The sequence below is a fragment of the Nerophis lumbriciformis genome, linkage group LG25 (genome assembly GCF_033978685.3).
Source record: "Nerophis lumbriciformis linkage group LG25, RoL_Nlum_v2.1, whole genome shotgun sequence".
Taxonomy (NCBI): domain Eukaryota; kingdom Metazoa; phylum Chordata; class Actinopteri; order Syngnathiformes; family Syngnathidae; genus Nerophis; species Nerophis lumbriciformis.
In genome coordinates this window covers 36,251,803-36,278,513 of record NC_084572.2, presented here as the reverse complement: position 1 = coordinate 36,278,513, position 26,711 = coordinate 36,251,803, and the positions used below count along the sequence as shown (strand labels likewise).

At 43.4% G+C, this 26,711-nt stretch overlaps 1 protein-coding gene across 6 annotated transcripts in view; it reads right to left on the bottom strand.

The window, feature by feature from the left end:
• The window catches only part of myom2a (myomesin 2a), a 197,152-nt gene that overhangs the window by 58,109 nt on the left and 112,332 nt on the right, over nucleotides 1-26,711 (bottom strand). For all 6 annotated transcript variants that reach the window (XM_072916091.1, XM_072916092.1, XM_072916093.1 and 3 more), the window contains 7 exons: nucleotides 19,980-20,068; nucleotides 19,853-19,891; nucleotides 18,670-18,834; nucleotides 18,438-18,599; nucleotides 18,159-18,300; nucleotides 17,765-17,976; nucleotides 8,170-8,344 (listed from right to left, as the gene is read on the bottom strand). In XM_072916091.1, coding sequence (XP_072772192.1) covers nucleotides 8,170-8,344; nucleotides 17,765-17,976; nucleotides 18,159-18,300; nucleotides 18,438-18,599; nucleotides 18,670-18,834; nucleotides 19,853-19,891; nucleotides 19,980-20,068 — 984 coding nt within the window. The remainder of the gene's footprint in view (nucleotides 1-8,169; nucleotides 8,345-17,764; nucleotides 17,977-18,158; nucleotides 18,301-18,437; nucleotides 18,600-18,669; nucleotides 18,835-19,852; nucleotides 19,892-19,979; nucleotides 20,069-26,711) is intronic.

Sequence of the window (26,711 nt, the reverse complement as noted above, 5' to 3'; positions counted from 1 at the left end):
CATCTGATTTCAACCGTTCCACCGTCAAAACATTCCTCTTAATTAGTAAAAAAATCAAAGTTGTTTTTTGAACAACAAAAATTCCCGGTTTTCCCGAAATTCCAGGAATTCCGCAGTACCATTTCTCAATTCAACACGTTAGTACTTCAACATTTCTTGACCGATTTGGAAACATTCCAACACCAACCATTTCAACTCATTCAGACCATTCAAGTTTTTAACCATTTAAAAAAAAAAATTCCCGCTTTTCCCAAAATGTCCACATTTTTGGGAAATTCCCATTGAAATCAATGGGAAATTTTTCAAAGTTCCACAACTCCCACATTTTTCATCTGATTTCAACCGTTCCACCGTCAAAACATTCCTCCTAATTAGTAAAAAAATCACAGTTGTTTTTTGAACAACAAAAATTCCCGGTTTTCCCGAAATTCCAGGAATTCCGCAGTACCATTTCTCAATTCAACACGTTAGTACTTCAACATTTCTCCACCGATTTGGAAACATTCCAACACCAACCATTTCAACTCATTCAGACCATTCAAGTTTTTAACCATTTTCAAAAAAAAAATTCCCGCTTTTCCCAAAATGTCCACATTTTTGGGAAATTCCCATTGAAATCAATGGGACATTTTTCAAAGTTCCACAACTCCCACAGTTTTCATCTGATTTCAACCGTTCCACCGTCAAAACATTCCTCTTAATTAGGAAAAAAATCAAAGTTGTTTTTTTGAACAACAAAAATTCCCGGTTTTCCCGAAATTCCAGGAATTCCGCAGTACCATTTCTCAATTCAACACGTTAGTACTTCAACATTTCTCGACCGATTTGGAAACATTCCAACACCAACCATTTCAACTCATTCAGACCATTCAAGTTTTTAACAATTTTCAAAAAAAAAATTCCCGCTTTTCCCAAAATGTCCGCATTTTTGGGAAATTCCCATTGAAATCAATGGGACATTGTTCAAAGTTCCCCAACTCCCACATTTTTCATCTGATTTCAACCGTTCCACCGTCAAAACATTCCTCTTAATTAGGAAAAAAAATCAAAGTTGTTTTTTGAACAACAAAAATTCCCGGTTTTCCTGAAATTCCAGGAATTCCGCAGTACCATTTCTCAATTCAACATGTTAGTACTTCAACATTTCTCCACCGATTTGGAAACATTCCAACACCAACCATTTCAACTCATTCAGACCATTCAAGTTTTTAACCATTTTCAAAAAAAAATTCCCGCTTTTCCCGAAATGTCCACATTTTTGGGAAATTCCCATTTAAATCAATGAGACATTGTTCAAAGTTCCACAACTCCCACATTTTTCATCTGAATTCAACCGTTCCACCGTCAAAACATTCCTCTTAATTAGGAAAAAAATCAAAGTTGTTTTTTTGAACAACAAAAATTCCCGGTTTTCCTGAAATTCCAGGAATTCCACAGTACCATTTCTCAAATTCAACACGTTAGTACTTCAACATTTCTCGACCGATTTGGAAACATTCCAACACCAACCATTTCAACTCATTCAGAACATTCAAGTTTTTAACCATTTTCACAAAAAAAAATTCCCGCTTTTCCCAAAATGTCCACATTTTTGGGAAATTCCAATTGAAATCAATGGGACATTGTTCAAAGTTCCACAACTCCCACATTTTCCATCTGATTTTAACCGTTCCACCGTCAAAACATTCCTCTTAATTAGGAAAAAAATCAAAGTTGTTTTTTTTTAACAACAAAAATTCCCGGTTTTCCCGAAATTCCAGGAATTCCGCAGTACCATTTCTCAATTCAACACGTTAGTACTTCAACATTTCTCCACCGATTTGGAAACATTCCAACACCAACCATTTCAACTCATTCAGACCATTCAAGTTTTTAACCATTTTCAATAAAAAAATTCCCGCTTTTCCCAAAATGTCCGCATTTTTGGGAAATTCCCATTGACATCAATGAGACATTGTTCAAAGTTCCACAACTCCCACATTTTTCATCTGATTTCAACCGTTCCACCGTCAAAACATTTCTCTTAATTAGGAAAAAAAATCAAAGTTGTTTTTTGAACCACAAAAATTCCCGGTTTTCCCGAAATTCCGCAGTACCATTTCTCAATTCAACAAGTTAGTACTTCAACATTTCTCGACCGATTTGGAAACATTCTAACACCAACCATTTCAACTCATTCAGACCATTCAAGTTTTTAACCATTTTCAAAAAAAAAATTCCCGCTTTTCCCAAAATGTCCACATTTTTGGGAAATTCCCATTGAAATCAATGGGACATTGTTCAAAGTTCCACAACTCCCACATTTTTCATCTGATTTCAACCGTTCCACCGTCAAAACATTTCTCTTAATTAGGAAAAAAAATCTAAGTTGTTTTTTTGAACAACAAAAATTCCCGGTTTTCCCGAAATTCCAGGAATTCCGCAGTACCATTTCTCAATTCAACACGTTAGTACTTCAACATTTCTCCACCGATTTGGAAACATTCTAACACCAACCATTTCAACTCATTCAGACCATTCAAGTTTTTAACCATTTTCAAAAAAAAAATTCCCGCTTTTCCCAAGATGTCCACATTTTTGGGAAATTCCCATTGAAATCAATGAGACATTGTTCAAAGTTCCACAACTCCCACATTTTTCATCTGATTTCAACCGTTCCACCGTCAAAACATTCCTCCTAATTAGTAAAAAAATCAAAGTTGTTTTTTGAACAATAAAAATTCCCGGTTTTCCCGAAATTCCAGGAATTCCGCAGTACCATTTCTCAATTCAACATGTTAGTACTTCAACATTTCTCCACCGATTTGGAAACATTCCAACACCAACCATTTCAACTCATTCAGACCATTCAAGTTTTTAACCATTTTCAAAAAAAAAAAATTCCCGCTTTTCCCAAAATGTCCACATTTTTGGGAAATTCCCATTGAAATCAATGGGACATTGTTCAAAGTTCCACAACTCCCACATTTTTCATCTGATTTCAACCGTTCCACTGTCAAAACATTCCTCTTAATTAAGAAAAAAAATCAAAGTTGTTTTTTGAACAACAAAAATTCCCGGTTTTCCTGAAATTCCAGGAATTCCGCAGTACCATTTCTCAATTCAACATGTTAGTACTTCAACATTTCTCAACCGATTTGGAAACATTCCAACACCAACCATTTCAACTCATTCAGACCATTCAAGTTTTTAACCATTTTCAAAACAAAATTCCCGCTTTTCCCGAAATGTCCACATTTTTGGGAAATTCCCATTTAAATCAATGAGACATTGTTCAAAGTTCCACAACTCCCACATTTTTCATCTGATTTCAACCGTTCCACCATCAAAACATTCCTCCTAATTAGTAAAAAAAATCAAAGTTGTTTTTTGAACAACAAAAATTCCCGGTTTTCCTGAAATTCCAGGAATTCCACAGTACCATTTCTCAAATTCAACACGTTAGTACTTCAACATTTCTCGACCGATTTGGAAACATTCCAACACCAACCATTTCAACTCCTTCAGACCATTCAAGTTTTTAACCATTTTCAAAAAAAAAAAAAATCCCGCTTTTCCCAAAATGTCCACATTTTTGGGAAATTCCAATTGAAATCAATGGGACATTGTTCAAAGTTCCACAACTCCCACATTTTCCATCTGATTTTAACCGTTCCACCGTCAAAACATTCCTCCTAATTAGTAAAAAAATCCAAGTTGTTTTTTTGAACAACAAAAATTCCCGGTTTTCCCGAAATTCCAGGAATTCCGCAGTACCATTTCTCAATTCAACACGTTAGTACTTCAACATTTCTCGACCGATTTGGAAACATTCCAACACCAACCATTTCAACTCATTCAGACCATTCAAGTTTTTAACCATTTTTAAAAAAAAAAATTCCCGCTTTTCCCAAAATGTCCACATTTTTGGGAAATTCCAATTGAAATCAATGGGACATTGTTCAAAGTTCCACAACTCCCACATTTTTCATCTGATTTCAACTGTTCCAACTTCAAAATATTCAGCCTGTTTGGGAATTGTGTGCTCTACTTCAACAATTCTAAAACAAATTCCAGGATTTCAGTTCAACTTCAGCATTGGAGCATTCACACGCAATTCCTTCAGGAATTGCCTCATCTAGTTAGTATTTATTATTCGTTTTCCCCGACTTTATCACCACTGTTAGAAAAATACGACAAAACATTGGTATTGTTTAACAATAGTACCCAACATTGTGACATTTATTATATATAAAAGTGTCATCCTAGGTCCCCTTTAAAGCCAACTTCTGTCCTTTCTGACTAGAGTTCATGTATCGTTAAATTGACTTAAATGTGACTATGGTTGCAAGATTCCGGGAATATTCAAAGTTGGAAACTTTCCATGGTAATTAACGGGAATAATATGGGAAATAACGGGAATTAATGGGAATAAACATTGAATGCAACATGCTAGATCTTGCAGCATGATTATTAGCTAAAACAACCTGATTTAATGCAAATTCAGTTGAATTTCAACCCTGCACTGTGCATTCCTAGTATTTGAGCCCAAGGACTTCATCCAGTCAGGTAAGTTTTGATGATATTACTGAGGTAAATATATTTGATCTATGGTATTTAAGTTGAATAGAGGTGTAATTGCTTGTTACTGTATGACTGTAGACTACTCCAGCAGACTTCAACTCAAGCTAGCTAGCTGTTCCTGAACTTGTTAAATGATTTTGGGGCCAATATCTCCAGCTAGCTAGGTTTATGTACCACCACCAGTCTCATAATGAACCGGAAATATTTCTCCGTTAGCCGTGATGCTAATTTTCTCTATGTTAAATCCCATTCATTTATGCTAACAACGTTAGCGATCCAAATTGACCTTTTTTTGTGATATGTAAAGTTCAACTAGCAAATACTAAATCAAAAGGTGTAGTTTCCTCTGCCTTCTGTTCTGCTAGCCGTTCTGTTGTCATACAAGAATGTAGGTTATAGTTTGATTTAGCATCATTTATTCATCTAGCCTATTTCTATTCATTTGTCCATCAGTAAAATATTTTTAAAGACTACTCCAATTGTTTAGCTGACTATTTATTTCTGTGTGTGGCATTGCATTAGTGTTTTACAAGCTTATCATCTTATTCTACAGAATAAGGTGGACAGTGTCCAACTTTGAATAATCAAAAAATGGTCAACATTTCCCGAGTTTAACTTTCCGTTTCCGGAAATTTACCGTAAACTTTCGACTCCTTTGCAACCCTACTCGGCCGAGGTTAGAACTCACTGCCTACCGATCTCAGGGCGGACACTCTAACCACTAGGCCACTTGTCACCATAGACATCTTCTAAGGGTACGCAGCATGGAGTGCTACTGCCTACTGCCGCTGACGAGACGCGGGGCCGCCATCTTGGAGTGGTGATCCGCTCCACTCAGTGCAATTCATTTGGCAGGAGCAATGAACTGTCAGCGCATTTAATTCATCTTACCTCACTGAATACCACATGTTTTATTATTCATAGTTTGCTTAACAGTAATAGAATATTCTTATATGCTATACGTGACTGTCATGACTTGGTCCTGGGGTTTAGTTTTTCTGGGATGCAACGGAAAGTTGGCTCGGGCGAGACAGGAATGAAGGTACATTTTTTTATTTAAACACTATAAATACAAAAAAAAGGAAGTAAACAAAAGGCGCGCACAATGGCGGAGAACAAACTATGAAACCAAAACGCTTGCACAAAGGCAAAAACTATGAACAACAAAAAACACTAACTGTGGCAATAATAAACAAAACTTACTTGGCATGGACAAAAAGGAGCAGCGTGAACGACGGACATGAAAAAAGAGTCAGAAATGTGCCGAGCATAAATGTGGGGATGTCACCAGAAAGACAAACTGAAAAACAATGAACTTAAATACTACAGACATGATTAACGAAAACAGGTGCGTGACTCAAAACGTGAAACAGGTGCGTGACGTGACAGGTGAAAACTAATGGGTTGCTATGGTGACAAACAAGAGTGCACAATGAGTCCAAACGTGGAACAGGTGAAACTAATGGGGTAATCATGGAAACAAGACAAGGGAGTGAAAAGCCAGAAACTAAAGAGTCTAATAACTAAACAAAACATGACTAAAACAAAACATGATTACACAGACGTGACAGTGACCAGACGTCCGAGATCAAAACTGGGAATATAATCCCAGAGAAGGGGGGAAAAAAACGGTCAGCTATTTTTAAGTTGAAGAAACAATATGATTAGGTTATATATACATGCTACATAAACAATGTATGATACATTATATATCTATATATCTTATAGACTGTAGTTTATTCTGTCTTAACACTTTGTATTGATATTTTGTATTACATTCTTCCCTTAAATGATCATGTTTACAGTGATTGTTTTATATGTATTATTTTATGTAAGTCGCTTTGGATAAAAGCGTCTGCCAAATACTTAAACATATATAAACACCTGAAAGTCTTTATATCAGCTAAAACCACCAATCTGTTTCTCTGGATTCAGAATAAAACCAAATTCTGTCTTACCCAACAATGTTAGTATTTGAATATTGTTACTTGAAGACTTATTCCTGGTTACAATTATACTGTTAAGAAAGTATTGTCTTATACTTTGCCTAAAATGAGAATGCATCATAATCAGGGGCGGCTGGTGAATTTTGTTTTAGGTGGGGCTGAAAGTTTGTAAACCAAACCCCTGTAGGGGGGTCATCCTCCCCCAGGAGATTTCTTTGTGATTTTCACATACAAATGAAGCATTCTGGTGCATTCTGACAAAATAATTTAATTAATTTCATTGACAAGCAATTATTTTATGGTTATACTCTTGTTTGCTACACTCTTAGAAATAAGGGTTCTAAAAGGGTTCTTCTACAAGGGCTGAGGTTCTAACTGGAACCATTTGCTTCTGAAAAACCCTTTCCCGAAGAAAGGGTTTTTCAAGGGTTCTTGGTAACGCTAATGGTTCCAGTAAGAACCATTTTGATCCAGAGAACCCTTTAAAACCCCTTTTCTGAATAATTGGTTTTAAAAGGGTTCTCACTAACACTAAGGGTTCCAGTAAGAACTATTTTGATCCAGAGAACCGTTTTTGGAAGAAAGAGTTCTTCAGGGATTGTTGAAAGCATGGGTAAGATCCTGTGTCACCAGGGACATACTTCTTGATAACATTTGCCAATAATGGTGCCTATCTTTAAATAAATGTTTTTCTCATTAAAATGTTTTGAATGTTTGTTCATGATAAATGACCACAATATAATATGAACTAAACTGATCTGTAGAATACAATATGGTTCTTTATAGAACCCTCAGAAGACAAGACGGTTATCGGTGAAAACCTTTGAAAAGGGATGTTTTTAGAACCCCCTGTGTCAGATCTAGATGAAACCCTTGAAACATGAAATAGTTCTTTGTGGAACTCCCTGTGTGAGTTCTAGATGAAACCCTTGAAACATGAAAGGGTTCTTAGTGGAACTCCCTGCATAGGTTCTAGATGAAACCCTTGACAAACGAAAGGGTTCTTAGTGGAACTCCCTGTGTGGGTTCTAGATGAAACCCTTGAAATACGAAAGGGTTCTTAGTGGAACTCCCTGCGTGGGTTCTAGATGAAAGTCTTGAAATACAAAAGGGTTCTTAGTGGAACTCCCTGTGTGGGTTCTAGATGAAACCCTTGAAATACGAAAGGGTTCTTAGTGGAACTCCCTGCGTGGGTTCTTTGTAGAACCTCTCATGGGGGGTTCTGGGTGGAACCTTACACACACAGTTCTAGGTAGAATCCTCCAAAAGGGTTCCAGGTGGAAGGTTCTACCTGGAGCCAAAAAGGGTTCTCCTATGAGGACGAGCCGAAGAACCATATATGGTTCTACTTAGCACTTTTATTTCTAAGAGTGTAGCGGCTACGATTTCAGTACTATTGAAGATCTTTGCTCCTTCTCAACTCTGTGCTAATATTCTGTTCACAAAATACAACCAATAGTGCGTGAATGTTAAATCTTACTTGTGAAAATTCCTATTTTCAACAGTCGCTCATTTGAGCAGGAAAACGCTGAACACCAACTTTGTTTTCTACCTGTCAACTGTCAGTTTAGGCTGCTCATCACCACTTCAAGATGGCGGCCCAATTTCTCTTAGCCAATGCTGCGTCTACTTATAAGATGTCTATGGTTGTCACGCTCACCTGTTGAGTTTGAAGGGTTTGTGGTTGCAGGGGAACCACTCCTTGGTGCCGACAGCGCGGCCGTCGATGTAGTATCCCATCAGGCCCTGCGCGTGCCTGGGCGCCTCCCACTGGACGAAGACGGACGACTTGGTGTTCCTGGAGGCCACCACCTGGCCGGGAGCGGACAGGACGCCTGTTGTGTCACACCAGGGAGCGACCGTTAATGTTCATTTCACCAAATAACATTATTTTCCTAAAAAGGTAGAACATCAACAAGTCATTTTACATGACAATTAACTGATTTAATACGGTAGAAACTCGATTTACGAACCACTTTTTGTAAACTTTTCAATTTACGAACTTTTGGATGGAGTCAAATATGCCTCCGTGCACCAACCTTGTGTCAGTCTACCCTTCATTCATTCATTTTGCTTACTCAATACGGCTCCAAAAAAGCTAACAAACCACCTGCTTGGAAACAAGGAGGGAATGGCTGTGGACTTAGACTTAGAGTGGAGAGGGAACCCCGGAAGAAGAGGACCCTCCCCTCTCTGCTCCCCTCGGTTCTTCGCCTCGTGTTTTTGCCTTTGTCTCCTCTTGTGGGTTGCATGCCACAAACGTTCGCTGACAGCAAGGTAAAAAAGATTTGACTTTTTTGTTTTTATTGTAGCAACATGGTTGTTTACGATTGTTTACAAAAGGACCAGATTAGTGTGTGTGTGTGTGTGTGTGTGTGTGTGCGTGCATTGACAGTTGAGCATGCCGTTCTAGTGTTGTTTTGATACTAAATAAATTGTGGATCCATTACCCCTTTGTTATGTTTGTTTAATATATATATATATATATATATATATATATATATAGATAGTCCAGGTTACTGTGGTTTATCCGTTATACAGTGCACAATATCGGGGTAAAGTGGAATATGGTAAATGGTAAATGGGTTATACTTGTGTAGCGCTTTTCTACCTTCAAGGTACTCAAAGCGCTTTGACACTATTTCCACATTCACCCAAGGTGGGGATCGAACCAGGAACCCTCAGGTTGCTGGCATGGCCACTCTCCCAACAGCGCCACGCCGTCCCCACACAGGCTACTTCATCCCGTTTTGCAGGTTCCCCTGCTCTTCAGGGTATAAAAAAAAAAAAAAAAATCCCCTGAAGAGCAGGGAAAAAATGCGAAACAGGCTTGTAGGGATGAAATAGCCTGTGTGGGGACGGCATGGCACTGTTGGGAGAGCGGCCATGCCAGCAACCTGAGGGTTCCTGTTTTTCCTGACCGAACGTATGTATATACAGGTAAAAGCCAGTAAATTAGAATATTTTGAAAAACTTGATTTATTTCAGTAATTGCATTCAAAAGGTGTAACTTGTACATTATATTTATTCATTGCACACAGACTGATGCATTCAAATGTTTATTTCATTTAATTTTGATGATTTGAAGTGGCAACAAATGAAAATCCAAAATTCCGTGTGTCACAAAATTAGAATATTACTTAAGGCTAATACAAAAAAGGGATTTTTAGAAATGTTGGCCAACTGAAAAGTATGAAAATGAAAAATATGAGCATGTACAATACTCAATACTTGGTTGGAGCTCCTTTTGCCTCAATTACTGCGTTAATGCGGCGTGGCATGGAGTCGATGAGTTTCTGGCACTGCTCAGGTGTTATGAGAGCCCAGGTTGCTCTGATAGTGGCCTTCAACTCTTCTGCGTTTTTGGGTCTGGCATTCTGCATCTTCCTTTTCACAATACCCCACAGATTTTCTATGGGGCTAAGGTCAGGGGAGTTGGCGGGCCAATTTAGAACAGAAATACCATGGTCCGTAAACCAGGCACGGGTAGATTTTGCGCTGTGTGCAGGCGCCAAGTCCTGTTGGAACTTGAAATCTCCATCTCCATAGAGCAGGTCAGCAGCAGGAAGCATGAAGTGCTCTAAAACTTGCTGGTAGACGGCTGCGTTGACCCTGGATCTCAGGAAACAGAGTGGACCGACACCAGCAGATGACATGGCACCCCAAACCATCACCCAACCATGCAAATTTTGCATTTCCTTTGGAAATCGAGGTCCCAGAGTCTGGAGGAAGACAGGAGAGGCACAGGATCCACGTTGCCTGAAGTCTAGTGTAAAGTTTCCACCATCAGTGATGGTTTGGGGTGCCATGTCATCTGCTGGTGTCGGTCCACTCTGTTTCCTGAGATCCAGGGTCAACGCAGCCGTCTACCAGCAAGTTTTAGAGCACTTCATGCTTCCTGCTGCTGACCTGCTCTATGGAGATGGAGATTTCAAGTTCCAACAGGACTTGGCGCCTGCACACATCGCAAAATCTACCCGTGCCTGGTTTACGGACCATGGTATTTCTGTTCTAAATTGGCCCGCCAACTCCCCTGACCTTAGCCCCATAGAAAATCTGTGGGGTATTGTGAAAAGGAAGATGCAGAATGCCAGACCCAAAAACGCAGAAGAGTTGAAGGCCACTATCAGAGCAACCTGGGCTCTCATAACACCTGAGCAGTGCCAGAAACTCATCGACTCCATGCCACGCCGCATTAACGCAGTAATTGAGGCAAAAGGAGCTCCAACCAAGTATTGAGTATTGTACATGCTCATATTTTTCATACTTTTCAGTTGGCCAACATTTCTAAAAATCCCTTTTTTGTATTAGCCTTAAGTAATATTCTAATTTTGTGACACACGGAATTTTGGATTTTCATTTGTTGCCACTTCAAATCATCAAAATTAAATGAAATAAACATTTGAATGCATCAGTCTGTGTGCAATGAATAAATATAATGTACAAGTTACACCTTTTGAATGCAATTACTGAAATAAATCAAGTTTTTCAAAATATTCTAATTTACTGGCTTTTACCTGTATGTATATGTACATATAGGAATATATACATATATACATACATACACTTATATAACTATACTGTACATATATACATACATATATACTTATGTATATATACAGTACATACATACATATACTATATAAATATATACACATATATACATAGACATATATACATATATATAGACATATACACACAGTGTATGTATGTGTATATATATATATATATATGTCTTAATAAGGTTATCCAAAAAATAGTGCTCGATACCGTGGTAGAGCGTGAAAAAAAAATAAAAATAATAAAAATCTCCTGATGATTGAGGGAACCCCTCATGAAACAGGCCTGTAGAGATGAAGTAGTCTTGTGATTTTTCCCCCACACATACATATATATATATATATACACATACATATATAAGTATACATACATACATATACATTATAATGTCTTCAAAATGTGCATTTAAAAAAAAACTAAAATAGGGACTTTCTTTAAGGCTAGAACCAATTATTCACGTCTACATTGTCTTTTATGGGCAACTCTGCTTCACCATACAAACTTTTGGATTAACAAACCACACTCAAGAACCAATTAAGGCCATAAATTGAGGTTCCACTGTATTAGATATAATTGCAAACATTGTATTTCCATTTCTCCAAGCTTTATAAAGATATTTTACACACTACACTTGAGAAGGGAAACACAAATGGTGAGGTGTTGAGGTGAAAGCAGTGAACATTCTCTACTGGGACAGCTGCTGCGTGACGTGCACAAAGTGTGTGTTGACTTGAAAGCTAACACACTGGGTGTGTGGAAGTGTGGGAGGGGAAGATCCACACATACGTACCAATGGGCAGCTCACAGCCTGCAACATACGTTATGTACACAATGTTCACACGGTCACATGACATTCGAGTCGCTGATGCGTTCATGTCGGGCCTCACCATCCACGTCAACCTTTCGGATCGGCTCAGAGGGCGTCGAGGCCTCGCTGGACCCGTACATGTTGACCGAATAGACCCTGAACTGGTAGTCCTGGCCGTCGTGCAGGTCAAAAACCGGGCAACGAGGAGCGTGCAGCCTGACCGCGGCGTTGACCCGCTGCCAGGCGCCGGTGCCCGCCACGCACTGCGTGGGAGGAGCCCACGTGAAAAAGAAAACCTGATAGGACATGGTTCTGTCCGGAGGCACCACACACGCACCTTCTCCACGACGTACCACAGCGGCGCTCGGCCGCGCTGGCCGGGAGGCTCCCAGCTGAGCACCACGTAGGATTTGAAAATCTCAGAGGCGTGCAGGTCGGTGGGCTCCCCCGGGGTACGTACCTGGCCTGGGTGGACAATGAGCTTTGTGGCGCCATCAAGAGCGCAGAGAGTGCGCTCAAGATGGACACTAAAGGCGAGACACTGGCACACTTTAAACCTCCCCAGTTGGTAAACAAAAGAGTTTGTCACAAATAGGGTTGCAAAGGGGTGGAAAGTAGAGATGTTCGATAATATCGGCCTAACGATAAATGCTTTAAAATGCCATCCATCCATCCATCCATCTTCTTCCGCTTATCCGAGGTCGGGTCACGGGGGAAGCAGCTTAAGCAGGGAAGCCCAGACTTCCCTCTCCCCAGCCACTTCGTCCAGCTCCTCCCGGGGGATCCCGAGGCGTTCCCAGGCCAGCCGGGAGACATAGTCGTCCCAGCGTGTCCTGGGTCTTCCCCGTGGCCTCCTACCGGTCGGACGTGCCCGAAACACCTTCCTAGGGAGGCGTTCGGGTGGCATCCTGACCAGATGCCCGAACCACCTCATCTGGCTCCTCTCCATGTGGAGGAGCAGCGGCTTTACTTTGAGCTCCCCCCGAATGGCAGAGCTTCTCGCCCTATCTCTAAGGGAGAGCCCCGCCACTCGGCGGAGGAAACTCATTTCGGCCGCTTGTACCCGTGATCTTGTCCTTTCGGTCATGACCCAAAGCTCATGACCATAGGTGAGGATGGGAACGTAGATCGACCGGTAAATCGAGAGCTCTGCCTTCCGGCTCAGCTCCGTCTTCACCACAACGGATCGATACAGCGTCCGCATTACTGAAGACGCCGCACCGATCCGTCTGTCGATCTCACGATCCACTCTTCCCCCACTCGTGAACAAGACTCCGAGGTACTTGAACTTCCTCGAAGACCTCGATGAAGAACACAAACCAAGGACCCAGATTTCCCTCGCCCGGACGCGGGTCACCGGGGTCCCCCTCTGGAGCCAGGCCCGGAGGTGGGGCACGATGGCGAGCGCCTGGTGGCCGGGCCTGTCCCCATGGGGCCCGGCCGGGCACAGCCCGAAGAGGCAACGTGGGTCCCCCCTCCAATGGGCTCACCACCCATAGCAGGGGCCATAGAGGTCGGGTGCAGTGTGAGCTGGGCGGCAGCCGAGGGCAGGGCACTTGGCGGTCCGATCCTCGGCTACATAAGCTGGCTTTAAAATGTTGTCACAAAAATTGTATGTAAATTATCAAAAACATTTCCGTTCTCTGAGTTTCCAGTGAACAGATGAGAGCTGTCTTTGTTGCACCAAGCAAAGGCTTGGAAAATTCCATTGTGTACAATGGGAGGAGACGGGAGGGGGTTATCTATTGTCATCGAAGTCCTGTCCAGGCTGAAGCCAGGACCAGCCCAATTTTGCAACCCTAGTCACAATCAAGTCAATTTAACGATATATGGAGTCTAGTCAGAAAGGACAGAGGTTGGCTTAAAAGGGGACCTAGGATGACACTTTATATATATAAATGTTACAATGTTGCAGAGGTGGGACCAAGTCATTGTTTTGCAAGTCACAAGTAAGTCTCAAGTCTTTGCCCTCAAGTCCGAGTCAAGTCCCGAGTCAAGACAGGCAAGCCCCGAGTCAAGTCCAAAGTCAAGACTGGAAAGTCTCAAGTCAAGTCCTAAGTCCTGCATTTTGAGTTTCGAGTCCTTTCAAGTCCTTTTAACCACAGACTAATATATTAACACAGATTGTGTATGCTTTTCAAACGCTGTATTTATTTATTAAAACAAGTGCATTTTAAATTGCAGGAAAGAAAATTGTGCTGACATTGCACTTTATAATAGCACTATTAACCAGTCATTTTAAACATTAACTCATTCCTTTACAGAACAAACACATTGAAAAATAAAGTGCAAATGTACTTATTTGTACAAAAGTGTTAACATTGAAAAAACATGACATATACGTGAAGATAACAAAAAAGTTGTACTTTTTATATGTCAGGGCCCTATGCTGCATTGCATTTGCAAAAGACCAAATTAGCCAAGAGTCTGTCAGTCATTTGTGCACGATGGGGGCGTAGTATGATGCCACCATGGCTGAAAACTCGCTCCACTGGAGCACTGGAGGCAGGCACTGCCAAGACTCTCATGGCCACTCGGAACAGTGAAGGAAGAGTCTTCATGTTCAATGCCCAGAACAAAAGGGGGGGGAGAGTTGTTTTGGGTTGGTGCACTACTTGTAAGTGTATCTTGTGTTTTTTATGTTGATTTAATTAAAAAAAAAAAAAAAAAAAAAAAAATTCTTGTGCGGCCCGATACCAATCGATCCACGGACCAGTACCGGGCCGCGGCCCGGTGGTTGGGGACCACTGAGGTAAACAACCAACAGTATGTCAGAAAGCTAGCTAAAACGGTACACATATTCATAATATAGTATACATTTTAACTGACCTTTATTTTACTATTTTTGTCTTTTTTTAGGTGGCTAAAATACGCGGTGCTGCTGACCGCCGTCTAACGTTACGTGTGATATATTGACTAACGTAACCCTGCTTAAAAAAATCACTGAACAAAAAGTATGAATAAGGTAGTGAACTGCAACAGATTCCCGTGTTTGCAATAACGTTATAACGTTAGCAGTGAGTTTACAGCCTCACTGATTTAACTACACAGCAAATAAAAGTCACGTTACTTAGCCAATAAACGTTATCTTACATTCAAAACTTACCGTTCTTTGTGCAACTTCAAATGCCGGACAAAGTTGGAAGTTGTTGCCTCTCCATCAGTAATTTTCGAACCGCATGTGTTGCATACTGCAAACCGTTTTGTGTTGACCACCTCGTAATTTTTATACCCAAACAAAATTATTTTAGGTATCATTTTTTGTTCACTGGCGTGTGGTTTGGACATGTCTTCTTCGTTGTTTGTCCTGCAATTTGATTGGATGAATGCTGTGTGATGAAAACAAAGTAGATCTAATTTGATTGGCTGTTGTACTGAGAGCACACCAGCTGACACACGCAACGCTGATAGACAAGTACACAATGAAAAATACGGAGCGCTCCCGAATAACTTTTTCATCTTTGGGTTTTGGGGAAAGTAGCAAGTCATGTCAAGTCATGTCAATTCAAAAGGCTCAAGTCCAAGTGAAGTCACAAGTCATTGATGTTAAAGTCTAAGTCGAGTTGCAAGTCTTTTTACATTTTGTCAAGTCGAGTCTAAAGTCATCAAATTCATGACTCGAGTCTGACTCGAGTCCAAGTCATGTGACTCGAGTCCACACCTCTGCAATGTTGGGTACTATTGTTAAACAATACCAATGTTTTGTCGTATTTTTCTAACAGCGGTGATACAGTCGGGGAAAAGGAATAATAAATACTAACTAGATGAGGCAATTCCTGAAGGAATTGCGTGTGAATGCTCCAATGCTGAAGTTGAACTGAAATCCTGGAATTTGTTTTAGAATTGTTGAAGTAGAGCACACAAATCCCAAACAGGCTGAATATTTTGAAGTTGGAACAGTTTGAATCAGATGAAAAATGTGGGAGTTGTGCAACTTTGAACAATGTCCCATTAATTTCAATGGGAATTTCCCCAAAATTTGGAAATTTCGGGAGAAGCGGGAATTTGTTTGAAAATGGTTAAAAACTTGATTGGTCTGAATGAGTTGAAATGGTTGGTGTTGGAATGTTTCCAAATCGATCGAGAAATGTTGAAGTACTAACATGTCGGATTGAGAAATGGTACCACGGAATTCCTGGAATTTCGGGAAAACCGGGAATTTTTGTTGTTTAAAAAACAACTTTCTTTTTTTCTCCTAATTAAGAGGAATGTTTTGACGGTGGAACAGTTGAAATGCGTTGTGGAAGGAGTAGTCGCCAGAAAAAAGGGTGGAAATAGGGCTTTGAAAACCAGGAATTCTGGAAAATCCTGGAATTTTTTTGAACTTGGAAAAAATGTAGTTTGAATTTCCAAAATGGTGGAATGTGTTGAAGTAATAATGGTTTGAATCGGCTGAAAAATTTGGAAATGGTGGAAGTTTGAAAAATGGCCAATTCATTTCGAATGGGAAACATGTCCCGGAAAACCCGGAATTCTGGGAAATCTGGGACTTTTTGGAATTTGTCAAGGGAAAGGCCGCGATTCCAGAATAAGCTGAACAGTTTGAAGTTGGAAATGTTTGAATCGGGTGAAAAATGGGGACGGTAGAGCGCGCCAAAATCTGGAGAAGAAGAAGAAGTAGAAGAATTTTAATAAATAGATGAATTTTGGTGTTGAAAACCATGTGTGTGAATTTTTTTGGAGCATTCACACCATAAACACACATATGTTTGTTAAATAGATTCACAATAAAATTAAAGTGCAGATTAAAATGCAGATTCACCACTTTAGTCATCATTTTTGCACTTGAGAAACTTCTCTGTGACTTTAGCTCCGTTTGTTTGATATTGTCCTTACTGCCACAAGTGGGGGAAGAGTGGATTACAACGGACCACAGCTGAGAAACACATATTTTTTGGCGGCCTAACGTTGGCAAAGAGAATTATGGCCAACTCAGTTTCAAAGTTGGTATCAAACATGGCGCCCTGCGGTCACGGGATGGGCTTTTGACTAATCATTTAGGAGATCCTGCGGCCATACCCTCTCTGATTGGTCAAAAGCCCCTCATGTGACTGCAGGGCGCCATGTTTGCGACCAACTTTGTAACCGAGTTGGCCACACCTTCTCTATACACGGCTCCAAACATTGGGCCCAGGCCCTATGGTTAAGAAACACTGCTCTAGACCACAAGGAAGTATTTTAGATATAGAATCATCAAAGGTCCCCTTTAAGTTTGGGTTTGAGGTTGGTTTAAGGTTGGGTTTAAGGTTGGGTTTGAAGTTGGTTTCAGGTTGGGTTTGAAGTTGGTTTAAGGTTGGGTTCAAAGTTAGTTTAAGGTTGGGTTCAAAGTTAGTTTAAGGTTGGGTTTGAGGTTGGTTTAAGGTTGGCTTTGAGGTGTGTTTAAGGTTGGCTTTGAGGTTGGTTTAAGGTTGGGTTCGAAGTTGGTTTAAGGTTGGGTTCAAATATGATTTAACGTTGGGTTTGAGGTTGGTTTAAGGTTTGGTTTGAGGTTGGTTTAAGGTTGGGTTCGAAGTTGGTTTAAGGTTGGGTTTGAAGTTGGTTTAAGGTTAGGTTCACAGTTGGTTTAAGGTTGGGCTTGAGATTGGTTTAACGTTGGGTTCAAAGTTGGCTTAAAGTTGGGGTTAAGGTTGGGTTTGAGGCTGGTTTAAGGTTGGGTTTGAGGTTGGTTTAAGGTTGGATTCGAAGTTGGTTTAAGGTTGGGTTTAAGGTTAGGTTTGTGGTTGGTTGGTGGGTGACACAGCAGCTACCAGAAGGGTCCAACTATGCTAATGTACCTTCCAGGTCCTCATTCCTGATCACTACGTCGTACTTCCCGTCCCTCTTAATGACTGTTGAGCAGTGAGAGAGTCGATTCGTGATGACGCTCCTACAGGACTTCTATATTCACCTTCGTGGCTACCTTGCAGCCTCTCGTCCTCTGTGGTGTCCAAGGCGGTCACGCTCTCTGACTTGCGGGACGGCCTGCTGATGCCGGCGCTGTTCACGGCTCTGACCCGGAAATGGTAGCGGTGGCCGACCTTCAGGCCGTGCACCGGGTACTTGCACACTTTCACGGGGGCGTCGTTGCACTGGACCCACGCGTCGCTGCCGACCTCGCACCTGCACACCCAAGGATGACATCAGCAGTGGAAAACTACGAGTCTTATTTTTTCTAATGACTGCTCTGTGAGCTAAAGGAAGAAACGTTGCTACGTTATATCAGCAACATGACTAACGCATCTTGAATTTTGAACGTACATGTGTCATTGTCACATGACTTGTGAACATAGGCGCATGCTGACCTGTCCACGAAGTATCCGCTGATTGGCGCCTCGTTGACCGTGTTGGGGGGTCTCCAGGCAACCAGGACATATTCAGAGTTGATGTCATACGCCTTGATGCTCATCGGGGCACCGGGAGCCCCGGCTGCAAGGGTGGGGGCATCTAAGGAACAAGATCAAAGGTTGGGGGGGCCAAGTTTAGCCCTTAAATACTATTCCTGGAAGTGGCACCCAAAGTGCCAACTTGCCGTGTTTGATAAACGCAAATGTGAAAAATATCATCTGGTCACCGGGTGCTACCTGAGACAAAGAGGTACGCGCAGTGCTCCGACGTGCCGTCCTTGCTGTAGACGCGGAGCGTGTAGAGACCCTCGTCGTCCTTGGCCAGGTGGGGCAGCACTAGCCGGGCTACGCCCCCACGCATCGAAGTCTCAGCCAGATGACCCAGCTTCAGTGGTTTATCTGTCAGACGCCAAGATGGAGGACGTTGTGTATTTCTTTGTCAAGTCATTAGACAGAGAAAGTAACCTACCATCTCTGTACCACTGCACAACGGGTGGTAGGTTGGGGAGGTCGGGCACCACCACCATGGTACACACCAGACTGGCGGACTCGCCCTCCACACCAAAGGTGACAGGGAAACACTCGACCAGGCTGACCTCCAGCTTACTGGGGTGGATCTCGGTCAGGTGGGGAACTAGCGGGCAGGAAGTGGGAAGAAGCTTTGAAAGAAGCCGTGGAACTGAGCCAGAGCTTCTGTGCTGCTACCAAGCACCTTTAGCTTAACACGTAGTGTCTAAAGTGTCGCCCGGGGGCCGTTTACAGCCCACAGCTAAATATGGCACATTCTAAAAATACTATTTATAATAAAGCATAAAAAAGTGGAATTAAGGAGCGAGCAGGTAAAATATAACGAGATAAAGTTGCAATGTTGACTAAAACGAGAGAATGCTTAAAATCTGAAGCCGAACTGAATTGTTATGAAAAACCATGTACCAGTTAGCATGCCTACCAAAATGTTAGAGTCTGGGTGTATACCTTCAAAAATATATAAACAACTAACATGCTAAAGTTAGCATGCTAACAGTAAACTTGCGTCAAACACCAAAATATATGACTGAGGTGTATGTCTGAAAAAATTGCCAAAAAATTGCCCAATTTTAGCATGCATCAAGTACCAAAATATGACTAGCTTACAAAAGAGCTAGCATACCAACATTAGCATGCTCACAGGTGTCATTCGTTAAGTAACAAAATATTTGACGCTGAGGAGTACAACTGCAAAATTAGCAAAAAATAAGCTAGCATGCTAATATAAGAATGCTAACGATTGTGCTGCAGGCCGTCAAAAAAAATCCGCTACGGGCCGCACTTTGAAACCCCCGATTTCTATAAATGTGTGTTCGTATCATATTTTATTATTTTATCTAACAGAACAGTTGTAGTAGCACATTTTTCTTCCAGTGGGTAATCAAAAATATATATATATATCAACGTATGAACCAAAATATGAGGCTGAGGTGTATACCGGCAAAATTGTCTAAAAAGCTAGCATGCTAACATCAACATGCTAACCGTTAGCATGTTGTTATGATTTATTGACTGTGATGTAAGGCTCCAATTATAACACCCGTAGCTTAACAGTACGAGAGGACGACCACTGTGAAGACCAATGACATCGACAGAAACACTCGAATTCTGGCGTGTCCTCTCACCGAGTCCGATCTGGCTGGACCAGCCGCCTCCGGTTCCTCCTGCAGAGACGTGAGAGGGTGAGGAGCGCGAAGACTCAACAAAGACAGCGGACATAAGTCAGCAAGAGCTACTGAGGTGGAGACTTACTCCTGACAATCACGGTGGCGGCGCTCGTCGCCGTGCCGTACGCGTTGCTGGCCACGGCGCTGTACTCGGCAGTGTCGCTCACCGCACACCTGGGAAACGACATGGTTCTTAATGATATGGAGGATGTTTTCTATCATTTACATCAGCCAGATAGCATCAAGTCACAAAAATATGAGGAAGATAAGCTAAAAAAAAAAAAAGCTAGCATGCTAACAGTACAATGCTAACATGCTAACAATTGCATGCTTACAGTTAGCATTGGCGAAATACCAAAATATACGACACTAAGATGTGTACCTGCTAAATTAGCCAAAAAGCGAGCATGCTAATTTTAGCATGCTAAAATGCCAACTGTTGTTTAAAATGCTAGCATGCTAATTTTGGCATGCATCAAGTACCAAAATATGACTAGCTTAAAAAAGAGCTGGCATACGAACGTTAGCATGCTAACAAGTATCATTCGTCAAGTAACAAAACTGTAACTGCAAAAAGGCTAGCATGCTAGTATAAGAATGCTAACGGTTGTTCCGCGGGCCATTAAAAAAATCCGCTCCAGGCCGCACTTTGGACACCCCTGATGTATATACTTGCGTTTTCATATCATAGTTTATTCTAACAGAACAGTTGTAGTAGTTTGTTTTAATAAAAACTTTCAAACGTCACTGCCCAAGCTGCACCAAACCGTCTGTCAATCTTGCGTTCTATTGCGGTCACTGTACCGGTCTGTTGTGGTGAAGAAGGCGCTGAGCCAGAAAACGAAGCTCTCGATTTAGGTGAGGATGGGAATGCAGACTGACCGGTAAATCGAGAGCTTCGTGTTCTGGCTCAGCGCCTTCTTCACCACAACAGACCGGTACAGTGACCGCATCAGTACCCACGCTGCACCAATCCGTCTGTCAATCTTGTGTTCCATTCTTCCCTCACCCATGAACAAGACCCCAAGATACTTGAACTCCTCCATGTGAGGCAGAACTTCACCCCTGACCGGAGGGGTGCAGTCCACCTTTTTCCGAATGAGAACCAAAAAAATGGAACACACCGTCAGCGCTGCTGGAATGATCGCCAAGTGCCGAAGTGCGGCCAAGTAGGCAACTCATTTCTGCCGCTTGTATCCGCGACCTTGTGATCATAGGTGAGGATGGGAATGCAGACTGACCGGTAAATCGAGAGCTACGTGTTCTGGCTCAGCGCCTTCTTCACCACAACAGACCGGTACAGTGACCGCATCACTGCCCACGCTGCACCAATCTGTCTGTCAATCTTGCGTTCCATTCTTCCCTCACTCATGAACAAGACACCGAAATACTAGGACTCCTCCATTTGAGGCAGAACTTCACTCCCGACCCGAGGGGTGCAGTCCACCCTTTTCCGACTGAGAACCAGTCAGCGCTGCTGGAGTGATCGCCAAGTACCGAAGTGCGGCCAAGTCGGGAACTCATTTCTGCCTCTTGTATACGCCACCTCGTGACCACAGGTGAGGATGGGAACGCAGACTGACCGGTAAATCGAGAGCTTCGTCTTCTGGCTCAGCGCCTTCTTCACCACAACAGACCGGTACAGTGACCGCATCAGTACCCACGCTGCACCAATCTGTCTGTCAATCTTGTGTTCCATTCTTCCCTCACGCATGAACAAGACCCCGAGATACTTGAACTCCTCCATTTGAGGCAGAACTTAACTCCTGACCGCAGGGGTGCAGTCCACCCTTTTCCGACTGAGAACCAAAAAAATGGAACGCACCGTCAGCGCTGCTGGAATGATCGCCAAGTGCCGAAATGCGGGCAAGTAGGCAACTCATTTCTGCCGCTTGTATCCGCGACCTTGTGATCATAGGTGAGGATGGGAACGCAGACTGACCGGTAAATCGAGAGCTTCGTGTTCTGGCTCAGCGCCTTCTTCACCACAACAGACCGGTACAGTGACCGCATCACTGCCCACGCTGCACCAATCTGTCTGTCAATCTTGCGTTCCATTCTTCCCTCACTCATGAACAAGACACCGAAATACTAGGACTCCTCCATTTGAGGCAGAACTTCACTCCCGACCCGAGGGGTGCAGTCCACCCTTTTCCGACTGAGAACCAGTCAGCGCTGCTGGAGTGATCGCCAAGTACCGAAGTGCGGCCAAGTCGGGAACTCATTTCTGCCTCTTGTATACGCCACCTCGTGACCACAGGTGAGGATGGGAACGCAGACTGACCGGTAAATCGAGAGCTTCGTCTTCTGGCTCAGCGCCTTCTTCACCACAACAGACCGGTACAGTGACCGCATCAGTACCCACGCTGCACCAATCTGTCTGTCAATCTTGTGTTCCATTCTTCCCTCACGCATGAACAAGACCCCGAGATACTTGAACTCCTCCATGTGAGGCAGAACTTCACCCCTGACCGGAGGGGTGCAGTCCACCTTTTTCCGAATGAGAACCAAAAAAATGGAACACACCGTCAGCGCTGCTGGAATGATCGCCAAGTGCCGAAGTGCGGCCAAGTAGGCAACTCATTTCTGCCGCTTGTATCCGCGACCTTGTGATCATAGGTGAGGATGGGAATGCAGACTGACCGGTAAATCGAGAGCTACGTGTTCTGGCTCAGCGCCTTCTTCACCACAACAGACCGGTACAGTGACCGCATCACTGCCCACGCTGCACCAATCTGTCTGTCAATCTTGCGTTCCATTCTTCCCTCACTCATGAACAAGACACCGAAATACTAGGACTCCTCCATTTGAGGCAGAACTTCACTCCCGACCCGAGGGGTGCAGTCCACCCTTTTCCGACTGAGAACCAGTCAGCGCTGCTGGAGTGATCGCCAAGTACCGAAGTGCGGCCAAGTCGGCAGCTCATTTCTGCCTCTTGTATACGCCACCTTGTGACCACAGGTGAGGGTGGGAACGCAGACTGACTGGTAAATCGAGAGCTTCAAGACTCCGAGATACTTGGATTCCTCCACTTGAGGCAGAACTTCACACCCGACCCGAGGGGTGCAGTCCACTAGGATAGACAAAATATAATTAGTCATGATTACAATGTAGTTTAAATGAGGTGGTTCGGGCATTTGATCAGAATGCCCCCGAACCTCTCCGTGGGGAGGTGTTTAGGGCGCGTCCGACCTGTAGCAGACCACGGGGAAGACCCAGGACAAGTTGGGGGGGACTATGTCTCTTAGCTGGCTTGGCAACGCCTTAGGATCACCCGGGAGGAGCTGGACGAAGTGGCTGGGGAGAGGGGAGTCTGGGCGTCTCTGCTTAGGCTGTTGCCCCCGCGACCTGACTTCGGATAAGTGGAAAAAGATGACTATGATATAAGTAAATAGCTCTTAAAACTAGGGAAATGTCTAGAAATATTGTTCTGAATCTTGGCAAGTGGAAAATAATTTGCAGTGTGTTGAATCGAGAGCATTTTGTCCATGAAACTGTTGCCCCAAGAACGGTAATGGAGTTGTAAGATTCACATCCCTAACAACAAGCTCAGTTTCCATGTCGTCCTATTTCCTGGGCGACACCAGGACATGTGTAGACCCTGGCAGACACGCCGTCGTGCTGCGTTTGAAGAATTACCTCATGCCCCGGGGGAGGGCGGCGCGAAAGAAGAAGGTCATGTGACCGTCAAAGTGCTCACAGACCATTTGAAAGGTGAGCCAACGTCCTGAGAGTCGGACCTCCCGACTTTTCTCCTTTGGCTCACAACATTTCTTCCGTTTTGACTCGCCAGGAACATACGGTAGCGTCTCCTTGGCGACCAGCTACTGCAATAAGAGGGGCTTTGGCCCGGGGGGAGGGCAAGCAAGTGGGAAGAATTTAAGGCTCGAATGACGCAAAGGTCAGCGCTTTGGCATGAACAGCTGATGAGTCTTGAAGAAGAATGGTCCAGGGCCGCCTCCTCTATTTCACTGCACTAAAACTGCCTTTGCCCAAAAGGTCTTCTCCAAATGGTTAGAGCAGGTGTGTCCAAACTAGGGCCGACCAGACGTCATGAGTGGAATCTTACCAAACAGGGAGTTTCAATTAATCTTAATAGTCTAGATAACATGGGTGATACAGGTCGGTGACCTTTAATTATACTCCCAATAGCCGTATGCGCAGCATACTTGCATGTTGGGAGACGACAGACTGGGAGGCAATTGGAGCGGCCACGAACAATCTGGACGAGTATATGGACACTGTGACCTCATACATACAGTTCAATGAGGCGCGCATCATTCCAACGCGCACCAGGGCTTGTTATAACAACGACAAGCCCTGGTTCACACCCAAACCCCGACAGCTGCGCAAGAAAAAGGAAACTGCGTGGAGAAGCGGGAACCGGAGTACCTACAGAGAAGCGAAGTACCACTTTAACAGGGAAGTGGAGGAAGCTAAATCTGTGTACTCTAACCGTCTACAGGAACAGTTCCGCTCCAATGATTCTGAGGCTGTTTGGAGAGGGCTAAGGGCCCTTACGAACTATAAGCCCAAAACCCCCCAGGCCCTGAATGACCGGATTCTCGCTCAGGGCCCACACATTACTGTCGTCATGAACGGCCTCCAGCTAAATCAAAGCTCTGCTCCCTCCACCATCACCCTCCCCACCAACACCAGCACTTCATGAAAGGAGTTAAAGGACATCACAGGACTCCAAGAACATCATAGGACTGTAAAGGCCCTCTCCATCCAAGAGGAGGATGTACGCCGGCAGTTCTTGAAGCTGAATACGCGGAAGGCCCCCGGGCCGGATGGTGTCTCCCCCTCCACTCTCAGACACTGTGCGGACCAGCTGGCTCCTGTCTTCACTGACATTTTTAACACCTTTCTGGAGCTATGCCGCGTGCCGTCCTGCTTTAAGACCTCCACCATTGTCCCTGTCCCCAAGAAAGCACGGATCACAGGACTTAATGACTACAGGCCGGTTGCACTGACATCTGTGGTCATGAAGTGCTTTGAGCGCTTGGTCCTGCCCCACCTGAAGTACATCACTGCCCCTCTCCTGGACCCACTGCAGTTCGCCTACATAGCCAACAGGTCTGAGGATGATGCAGTGAACCTGGCCCTCCACTTCATCTTGGAGCATCTGGACTCCCCAGGAACCTACACTATGATCCTGTTTGTGGACTTCAGCTCTGCCTTCAACACCATCCTCCCTGGACTGCTACGAGACAAGCTCTACCAGCTCAGCGTACCCGACTCCCTCTGCAGTTAGATCAATGACTTCCTGACAGACCGAAGACAGCACGTGCGGCTGAGGAAGATTGTCTCGGACAGTCGAACCACGAACACTGGTACTCCTCAGGGCTGTGTACTCTCCCCCTGGCTCTTCTCCCTGTATACAAACTGCTGCACCTCCAGTAAACAGTCCGTAAAACTGCTCAAGTTTGCGGATGACACTACCCTCATCGGGCTCATCTCGGATGGCGATGAGTCCGCCTACAGGAGAGAGGTGGACCGGCTGGTGTCCTGCTGCAGCCTCAACAACCTGGAGCTGAACGCCCAGAAAACAGTGGAGATGATCATGGACTTCAGGAAAGTCACAGCCCCACCATGCCCCCTCACCCTGATTGACTCTCCCACCCCCGTCTCCACCCCCGTTTTTTGGGCACCACCATCACCCAAGACCTCGAATGGGAGTCGACCATCAGCTCCCTCATCAAGAAGGCCCAGCAGAGGATGTACTTCCTGCGGCAGCTGAGGAAACTTAAGGTGCCGACCGAGATGCTGGTGCAGTTTTACTCAGCCATCATCGGGTCCATCCTGACCTCCTCCATCACCGTGTGGTTCCCCAGCTCCACAGTCCAGGATAAGCGTAGACTGCAGACTGCTGAGAAGGTGATTGGCTGCAAGCTCCCATCCCTCCAGGACTTGTTCTCCTCCAGGCCCAGGAGGCGTGTGGGTCGGATCACAGCTGACTCTTCTCACCCTGGACACACACTATTCTCCCCTCTTCCCTCAGGCAGGAGACTACGGTCCATCCAGACCCACACCTCCCGCCACCTGAACAGTTTTTTCCCCTCGGGCATCAGGCACATGAACAATTACTCCTAACAGTAGCTCCTTTGAATTCCTTCTAAGTCTATAACAAGATCTGATAGCTCAGTTACAGCTCTTGTTATTACCAAATCTGTGTTATATGTGTATTATGTTGCACCATTGCACCAAGAAAAATTCGTAGTTTGTGAACCCGTTCTCAAACAATGGCAATAAAACGATTCTAAAACGATTCTGATTAACGACCCAATGCAAACAACCTTCCATAGTCATGGTGTTGAAAAAAAATAAATCAGCCAGCACAAAAATTTAACAAACATGGTCACACATAACACATCCTGCTCACTGAGTTTTGTGGATATTATAAAAAAAAACGTCCATGCACCATCAAAAAAAATCAAAATGACACCAATTTATATCCATTACAAAGCATGATGGGAAAATATCCATCCATATCCATTATATCCATATAATTTACACACATATTTGTATAGACTATACACACACACACACACACACACACACACACACACACACACACACACACACACACACACACACACACACACACACACACACACACACGCATACATACATACATACATACATACATACATACATACATACATACATACATACATACATATATATATACATACATATATATATATATATATATATATATATATATATATATATATATATATATATATATATATATATATATATATATATATATATATATATATATATATATATATATATATATACCGTATTT